Below are 9,344 nucleotides of genomic sequence, written 5' to 3' on the forward strand. Positions count from 1 at the left end.
CTTGAGGACCTGAATATTTTCAGTTTCTAGCCTGCACTGCCTTAAGCCAAACTTCCCACAGCTCTCAGCTCAAAGGCAGGGCTAGTTGAGGGGACAGAGCATTGCCTTTTATACCCTACCCTTGCTATCCGGGAGTGACATGCAGCTGGCACACCCTGTGCCACCCAGCTTCTCAGTGCCTGCTTGGTGTGGTAGTGGCTTCATAACAGGACCTGCAGCCCGGGACTTGCTTCTCAGGACAGCTGAGGGCAGCTGAAGGTGACACTGGACGCTGGGATTCAGCACTTGACACACTTCACTGACCAGCTGAGGGCTGGCACCATGATGGCCAGGAAACTGCCCTGCAGCCTGTGTTTGCAGGAGGCATCCCCACGCTTCCAAGCTTCCTCTGGGGGAGGAGCTGGAGCTCTTTGTGGGGAGCAGCAGCAGTAATGGTGCCCAAAAATAGACATGAGAGAAAAGTGAACATCCAGACAGGCTGAGTACGCAAACCACTCACTTGCCAGATCAAAGAGGGATGATTTTCTCTGCAATAAGAATTTCTCATCAGGAGAGGTCGTAATGGGACACTGCAGAGGAGAGAGTGACATCTCCATGTCAGCTGGAGCTCTACGGTGCAGATATGGCCCAGTGCAGCTGCACAGGAACAACCTGAGTCTTCCCCCTTCTTCCCACAAAAGCAAAATGAAAGGTTTTGCTGCTGCTCTGTGGCAAATGCACTTTGTCAGAAGCAGCTTTTAGACTGGAAATCAAGCACCATTTTCTCTGTTCAGTGCCACTCAGCCCGGGCCAGAGATGTAACCGAGATGGTGACACCACTCTCGGTGCATTCAGTTGTGGCAGGGGCAAGTGACAAAGACCAGAGAGGAATTCTAGCAGATGTGGCAGCAGGGATCCCTCAGCAGTGGAGACAAGAACTCAGGTGCCAACCACAGGTGATCCAGGGACACGTCTCCTCTGGGACAAGCTTATCCCATAGGCATCATGAGGCTCCCATGCTGCTATCACTGCAAGTGACAGAGGGGAAAATGTCTCCAGCCCTGGGGAGGTGCCAGGAGGAGCCCTAGAGCCTGGGAAGCACCAACCCCACACGAGTGTCACCCCCAGCTCCGGGGACATTTGGTTACTGCTGATGCCCATCCTGTTTCAGGAGCGGAATCCCTCCTGTGCATGCTCCAGCTGCTGCACGGTGCCACTGTAGCACCCTGAGAGCACCGCACTGACTGACGCTTGCGAGGTGATTGCAGCCCGGCCTGTGGTGAGAGCCTAGTTTAGGCTGCCTGGAGAGGTGAGAGATGTCCCATCCAGGTCAGGTTGTCTGGGGCTCTGAGCAACCTTTTCTAGCTGCAGATATCCCTGCTGACTGCAGCAGGGTTGGGCTAGATGAGCTTTTAAGGTCCCTCCCAACACAAACCATTTTGTGATTCTATGAACCTGAGATTTTTCTCTCATCACAGTCCTGTCTCTTGGTGCACCTTATAGCTGAAGAACTGAAAGAAGCAGAGATGCCACAGTGAAGGCTGCTGGAGCTGCTGAGGCTTGAGGCTTTGTCCAAGGTGACGAAAGGCAGTAAGGATTGTCAACCAGCAGGCACTGCATGGACCCATGTCCTCACCCACAGAACCCCAGGAAATGTGCCCACGGAAGGGATGAGTCTAACGTTGGGTGACAGGACTCCTCCCTGCCCTCTTCCACTGTTGCATTTTAATTTCAAACTTTAATGAGGATTTCAGGGAGCATTAAGGTGACAGGGTGGTGAAGGCAGCTCAGAGCTGGGTCACTTTCCAGAGCAGTGGGTTGCACCAGCTACTCGGTACCCCTGCTGCCCACAGAGCTCAGCCCAGGGGGCACCAGCAGCTTCCTCACCCGAGTTTGGTCCAGGCTGCAGGTGCCATTTTTATCCCTGTTCAATAATGGGATAAGGAATGGTGTTAAAAGGCAGAGGGAACCTGGAATGACTTCCTAGCAGAGAAACATGCAAAGCCTTGGAGGCTGCAGAGTGGAACCTACTGGCCTTGTTCTTCCCTCCACCTTCCCAAGGTGGCCCTAACCAAGATGCAGCTGTTTGACTTGTTGATTAGCAAAAACATTAGCAGTCCTACTGCTTCAGGAGGTGAATAATTAATGTTCCCTCCTCATTAATCTCTCGCAGAACAGAGTCCTCTTAGGCTACATGCAGATGCATTTCTAGAGTGGGGAGCAAACATAACAAGAAAGGGAAGCCTGACAGACAAGTGCTGGGTTCTACCTCCCCTGGAAATGTTGTTGTGTTGCTGCTGTCATCTCCACCAGGAGCAGGCCGGGTTTATTTTTAACAAGTCCCAATCTGTCCTTTGTTACAATTTTAATTTCAGGCAAGGATACAAGAAACGAGCTCCATAATTCATGCACTTTACAAGTGAGTACAAGGGAGACCTCCCCATCAGCATGAACCGTATGGCATCTGGCACCCCTAGGACCTCAAATCAAAGCCTTCCTCACTGGAAACCGCAAAACCGGGGCTGCCGCAGCATCCTGGGGGGCCGGTGAGGAGGACGGGTGCATGGCTGTGCCCCACGGAGCCTGACCCTCAGCCACACCCTAGTTTGCATGAGGAGGTGTCTCAAGAGTGGTGGGAAACATGCTCTTAGTAGAAAACACCTGTAGGACTTGCCTGCGAGTCCCTGCTGAGCAGCACCTCTGTGGAGAGGCCACTTGCAGCTTGCCCCTCTGAAAGCTCCCGTTCCCCTCTCCTTGCACTACAGACTTTCCAGAAAGACGATGGTCCTTCTTCCCTGCCCCCTTGCTTTAACCCTTCTTCACAACACCTTTCTGTCTCTCCAGCCTTCTCCTTGGGGTCAACCTGGTCCCTCCTGGCACCACTCTAAGACGCAGTTCTGACCCCAAGTGTTTAACCCCATTGCTGCCAACCCTGTGGAGGAACAGACACCTCCCAAGCCCGGGTGCACTGGGTGACACCTGGGCAGCCTGCAGACCCCTCCCCATTGAGCACCTGACATGCTGTGTGGCCCCAGCGCTGAGCAAAGCAGCTCCTGTGACAGCAACTTTCTCTTTGCTTTGTTAAGTTGGGCTCTTCAATCTCCTTAATGAAGAAGAGAATCAAGCCAGGTAATTGATGCTTGGCCGTTTAGCTGATGAATAATTGAGTGTCTGGGTAATGCTAGACACCTCCTCCATCTGATTGTGCCATGGAACACACACAGCACCCAGGTGCTCAGGGCACTGCAGAGGTGCTGTGCAGCCTCTGCAGGGGTCTCCCCACAGCCAGTGCTCATTGCCTCTCCTCACCCTAGTCAGGCACCTCCTGATGAGAGGCTGCACCCCAGCAGCAGAACTTCCCAACACCTGCATCTTGAGTCAGGGCTGTGGTGAGCAGGGGAGCGAAGGCTCCAGCACAGGGGGCAGAAAGGGTATGCCCATCAAGGAGTGGGTACCTACCTCTCTGTAAGGGGAGGATCATGGCACTCTGTTGCAGAAGAGCCCCGTGGGCAGTGGTTTACATGGTTGTTTAAAGCAGCAAGTTGAGGAAGTGTCATGGGCTGAGATCTGTCAGCTTTGAGCCTGCAACAGGCAGCCCACGGCAGGGGATGTTGGTGTGAGTTGTCTGTTAAAACCAGGTTTTATTTCAGCCCTCCCTTCCCCCACCCCCAGCCCTGTGTGGGCATTTACTGCATCACCTGTCCACTAAATCACACTGAAACAACAGACCCGAGCAGCCAGTACCAGCACTCTGGGGTAGCCTGGAGTCAAAATCTAAGAACAGAAAATGTTGCTATATTGGGAAAATGGATGGCAAGCTTTGAATGATGGCAAAGAACAAAGAGAACAGGACTCTGATCTGACTTTAGGCTTCAGACTTCCAGCGAGTGACTGGTGATGCTTCACCAGGGTACGGGTTCGATGGGGTTTGGTTTGGGATTTTTTCCCTTCCAGAAATACCATTAAATATTTATCAGTAGGTGAATGATCTCTGAAATCCACTGCAGTGACACCCCCAAGCACGCAGCTAGTTTCTGATGGCAAACCATCTGGGCTCCTTTAACTCGTTTTTGTTCCTCCTTTGGGCTCCCCTCCCCTGTCAGTGAGGTGTAACAGCAGGAGGCAGGGCCAGGACCATCAATATTTTACAGCTTTAATTAAAGGCAGCTCAGCAGCTCCATTACCCAGTCCAGGCTCTCTCAGAGCAGTTTCTTTCAGGAGGGAGGAGAGATCTTGTGCACTGGACAGGACACCACGAATGGTGGGCCTGGGGTGGGCTGTGGGGTGGGAGACAGCTCTGTGCTGTGACATCAGCCCCACTCCCAGCTCTACCCAAAACCACCATGCTTGGCTGCAGCGTGTCCTACAGATAGCACGTGGGGCAGAAGGGGAGCAAGGTCTCCAACATCTCCCCCTTACTCCAGAGGGAAGGAGGCTACAGCAGAGATCTGGGAAAACACTACCCCATGCAGCTGCCCTTGGTGCAGGGCTGGGGAAAGGGGCTCTGAGGAGTAGGCACTGCCTCAGGCCCTGTGCCCAGCCTGCTGTGGGCACCCTGCTCTTTGTAACCTCACAGCGCTGAGTAACCAGGAGGGATGGGGTGGGGGGCGCAGGGTGGGAGGGAGAGGGGGTGTGAGAACCAGACAAAGGCCTGAAATGTATCCCTCTATTAATTACCCGCACCGCAGTAGGGCTGCCGACAAATATAGTGCCACTTCAGATAAAACTTTCATGCAGCTCTTTAGGCCCTCTGAAATATAAATGATTTCCTTTAAATCTTTTATCATAAATCAGGGCACGGAGCTGGGCGGCGACGCGCCCGTTCCCCCCCCCACCCCTGGCGGCAGGAGGCTGCTCCGCCCGCTCGCTCCTCGCACCCAAGCCCCGGCTCGGCCTCTCGGGTGGTGCCAACGGAATGGGGCACCCCCTGCAGCGGATCGGCGCTGAGCGCCCTGCGGACCCTGCGCGCTCCCGAGCCGGGCGCTGTCCGCGGTACTAAGCCCGCCCGGCCCCGCTGCCGCCGGCTGGCTGCGGTGCACAGGCAGGCTCCGGGCGGGGAGCGAGATGGCACCGGCGGCTGAGCCCTCCCAAAGCCCGTAATCGGACGCCGGACAGAGCCCCCAGCTCCCCCCTCCAGATTCTTTCCTCTGCAGCCTGTTCCCACCAGCCCCATCTGCTCCCCTGCGTGTTTCGGGGAGACCACACCCAAAGCCGTGCGCCAGACTGCATCGTTCTCTCCAGGCGAGTTACAAACAGGCCACTTCTCGGCATTCATCGCCCACTTTCACCTTCCTCGGGATCTAGAGGAAAGGTGCCCACCCTCGGTGTGCGCCTCTTTGCCCAGTGTCCCACACTTTAGCCCAGCAGCACCTTCTTCTTCCTCTGGCGACCACTTCAAACTCAATATGTGTCAGGAAACAGACACAGCAGCTCCTCCAGGTCCTGCTCTGTTTTTATTAAGGCTCGTAAAACTCTCAGAAGCTTCAAATCCATTTTAGTTTTAAGGACTTCATATTTCATACTTGCAAAATACTTCTGTCCCTGGGCCATCAAACTCAAGTGGTGTCTGAACGCTTGTGAAGATGAGGAGAAAGGGAAAACAAACCAACCACTCCACAGCAGCTCCGTGCCTGCCTCGGGCTGCTTTTCTCAGGGAGTTTTGGCTGTCTTCTCAAGGATCTGATGTTTATAGTCCATAGCAGGGCTGTGAGCACAGCAGACCTCATGCAGCACCTCTCAGTTTACTTTTCCTCTAATTGAGAATGTATTTCACAGGCCTCATGAAGGCTCCAGCCAGGGGAAGGGGGTGGGAGGCAGCACTGCTGCTGTCCTCATCTACCTCCAGCCCAGAGCTGAATCCATAATGCCAGAACTTTTCTGGGAGTAGAAGCTGCACCGAAGACGTCTAAGTGGCCTCATGCTCTGCCCAGAGAGATGATTTCTCCCCATTTCTTATGAAGATCAGCTCCATGGTGGAAATACTCTCTTGCACTTCTGGGTTGTAGTGTCCTGGTCCCACCACTCTGCTGTCATTAGGACATCCGCTGAAGTAGGAAGTGCAGGACAGATCCCTGGGTGGCAGTCACCAGGCCGTGTGAGAGGTTGGGTGCCAGACAGAGGCTGTTGGGCAGTTTGAACTCCAGCTTGCTGATCCAGTGGCACTTTGGGAGGAACAGGACCAGGACCAGGTGCTGTGGCAGTGAGCTGGTGCTGGAGTGGCCCTGCTAGTGATACAGACACCATAGAATTTGTTTTCCTTTGGATGTGCCATGGCTCAGTAGGTTTATCCCTATGACTGCATCATCCCCTGGCCAAGAGAAGAGGAGCGGTTTGCAGGGTGAGGTGGGGATGGATTTTTGGGATGATGGGTGAGTGGCTGGTGCCAGCAGCTGATGAGTGCAGGCACAGCGTGTCTGTGGGCAAGGACAGTCCCTCTAGTCCAAACATCAGTGTATGGGCTTCACCCATGGAGAAATGTGCCTTGCCAGGGGATCTGATCCCCTTGCTGGCCCTTCTCCCAGCCCAGCATCTGGCAAGACAAGAAGGGAAGCTGCAGCAGGATCCGAGCAGGAGCAGACAGCTGCGACTGAGGAGTCGATGCCAGCCCGGCCTGGGGCTGCCAGTTGCTCCCAGCTCCGACGGCACGTCCCACCACTCCGAGACGGGTACTGGAGGGCGATGGGGGGCTGCGCATGCCGGGCCGTCCCGCTGCCCCGCGCTGCCCCTGCACTGCCCTCGACTCCCCGCAGCCACCACGCCTGCGCGGGCCCGCTCCTGGCACGCAGCTGTAAGATGAGGCAGCGAGTGCGGGGGGGGGGGGTGGCAGCGGCGAGCAGGGGCTGTTCTGCCACCGAGCGTCCCGCACTCGGGCAGTGGCGAGGCAGAGCCCAGCCCGAGCCTATGCCAGGGCTGCCCACCCACCAGCTGAGCCGAGATGATGGCCATGAACGTCAAGCAGGCCTTCGCCGTGCCCGCCGCGCTGCAGGAGCCGAAGTTCCCAGGGCTGCACCCCCCCGCCGAGGCGATACGCCGGGTTTGCCTGCCGGCCCCCCAGGTACGTAGCCGAGACGCGGCTGCTGCTTTAGGGCACATTTTCTGACAGCGCTCCGCTTCATGTTTTTTTGATGTCGCCTCACAAGGGGCACGTCGCGGCACCTCTCTCCCCCCGCTCCGCTGCCTGCCCCGCACACAGCTGTGCCATGGGGCTGCTGCCGTCCCATTAATTTTTATGACTTGAGTCGGGAGCGCCGGCGGAGCCGGGCAGGAGCCGCTATTCCCCGCTGACCCCCCACGCTCTTGCCCGCAGCTGCAGACCAATATATTCGGCAGCTTCGATGAGAGCCTGCTGGCCCGCGCCGAGGCTCTGGCCGCCGTCGACATCGTTCCCCACGCCAAGGGCCACCACCACCCCCCCTTCAAGCCGGACACCCCTTTCCCCGCCATGAGCGGTGTCCCGTGCGCCACCGCCGCTCTCCCGCATCCTGCCACGCTGCCGCACCCGCTTCCGCACCCGACGCTGGACGGCGGCGACCTCCTGGAGCACCTCTCGCCCTCGCTGGCGGTCGGGGGGCTGCCCGAGCCCCCCGCCTTGCCCGCCCCACTGCCGCCGCCTCCACTACCCGCCGCCGGACCCCTGCCCGTGGGCGTGGGCCCCCCCCCGCCTCCTCCCCCCGCCGTCGAGGCCGATTCGGACCCGCGGGAGCTGGAGGCATTCGCGGAGCGGTTCAAGCAGCGGCGGGTGCGGCTGGGGGTGACCCAGGCTGACGTAGGGGCGGCGCTGGCCGCGCTGAAGCTGCCAGGGGTGGGTTCTCTGAGCCAGAGCACGATCTGCCGCTTCGAGTCGCTGACGCTGTCTCACAACAACATGTCGGCGCTGCGGCCGGTGCTGCAAGCATGGCTGGAGGGGGCTGAGGCCGCCCACCGCGACCGCGCCGGCGGCACCGGGTCGCTGCCCGGCTCGGCCGAGCGCAAGCGCAAGCGGACCTCGATCGCGGCGCCCGAGAAGCGCTCGCTGGAGGCTTACTTCGCGCTGCAGCCGCGGCCGTCGGCCGAGAAGATCGCAGCCATCGCCGAGAAGCTGGACCTGAAGAAGAATGTGGTGCGCGTCTGGTTCTGCAACCAGCGCCAGAAGCAGAAGCGCATGAAGTACTCGGCTGTGCACTGACGGCGCTCGTCGCACCAGCGCCGCCGACGGCACGTCCTCCGCCGAGTTTTCGCGGCGGGACGGGGTGGCTTCGCGCCCTCTCCCCAGCTTTGGTCAGCCGGGCATCGCTACCGGACCGGCACCGGCGCGGGCCGCGGCCGCAGGGACTCCGCATCATCCCGGGCGCCGCTCCGCGACGGTAGGGAAGAGCTTCTCCCCGCCGTCGGCTCTCTGCCCCCCGCCCCGCCCCGTGAAGCTGCGGAGAGCCCCGAGCTGCCTGGTCCCCTCCTCCGGAATAAAGCTCTATTTTTCAACCCGAAGAGACGCGCGTTCCTCGCCGCCCCGCCTCGGCTCTGCCGAAAGAAGCACTTGGGAACGCGAATCCAACGAACGCCCTCCCACTGGGCGGCCCCCGCGGGGAATGGGACCAGGCTTTGCCCCACTGGGTCCAGCGCTGCCGTCGGCGCGCGGCCCTGGCTCCGTTGCGTGCCCGCGGACCGCCGCGAAGGGTTCCCGGAGCCAATCCCATCCCTCAGCACCGGCATTCGGCTCCGCGTGGCACCCTGCCCGTCGAGTGGGGACCGAAACACTCCCCCCGCCCCAGACCCTATGGCGGGTCCATCTCTAAGGCCGTTAGAAGGGAAGGGGGTTTATTTGCATTAATGATTACAAATCAACCTTATTAACTTATTAACCGTAACGATTACAAATTCCCACTGGGCGCGGAGCCCCGTGGAACACTTTGCTTCAGCACTTCAGTGAGTGACCTCCACCAGCCCTCGAATCTGGTCTCCCCCACGGCAGGGAATGATCCCCCGAGTTCAGCGCCTCAACGGCAGGTCCCAATGGCCCCGCGTTCTCCCAGTCACCCCCAGGGTTTTCCCCAGTCTTGGTCCCGGTGCCACTGCACCGGTATCCACCGGCCACGGGCCGTGAGGGGCAGGAGGGGGCTCCAGCGGCATCCTCCCGCCGCAGTCCGGCAGCACTTCGCAGAATCTTCCTCCCCTGCACAGGTCCCGGTACCGCCCAGGTAAGAGGCGAGTTCATTGCCCCGTGGGGGGCTGTCACCAACCCTGCCGCTCCGTGATCCTCCGCTCGCACCTGGCTCAGGCTGGGCATCCGCACTGGCGGCTGTCGGGGCTCCCGGCGAGCGGGTGAGACTGGAGTGTGGCTGGACGCGGGTGGTGGGAACTGGGCTCGCCATGGGGATGTCCAGCGGAGA

The 9,344-nt window shown here is 58.9% G+C and overlaps 1 protein-coding gene across 1 annotated transcript; it reads left to right on the top strand.

The window, feature by feature from the left end:
- The first annotated feature begins 6,799 nt into the window (after positions 1–6,799).
- Positions 6,800–8,235, top strand: POU4F3 (POU class 4 homeobox 3). Its single transcript, XM_064161298.1, has 2 exons — positions 6,800–7,033; positions 7,286–8,235. Exons 1-2 carry the CDS (start codon positions 6,914–6,916, stop codon positions 8,141–8,143), a joined length of 978 nt encoding a protein of 325 aa, XP_064017368.1. The 5' UTR covers positions 6,800–6,913; the 3' UTR covers positions 8,144–8,235.
- The last annotated feature ends 1,109 nt before the right edge of the window (positions 8,236–9,344 follow it).

This window comes from Pogoniulus pusillus, chromosome 22 (genome assembly GCF_015220805.1).
Source record: "Pogoniulus pusillus isolate bPogPus1 chromosome 22, bPogPus1.pri, whole genome shotgun sequence".
Lineage (NCBI taxonomy): Eukaryota > Metazoa > Chordata > Aves > Piciformes > Lybiidae > Pogoniulus > Pogoniulus pusillus.

Excerpts from the sequence above, each read along its gene's own strand:
- POU4F3 (XM_064161298.1), top strand. The coding sequence starts at position 6,914 with ATGATGGCCATGAACGTCAAGCAGGCCTTCGCCGTGCCCGCCGCGCTG. Across the intron at positions 7,034-7,285 it reads TTTGCCTGCCGGCCCCCCAG|CTGCAGACCAATATATTCGG; the intron begins GTACGTAGCCGA and ends TCTTGCCCGCAG.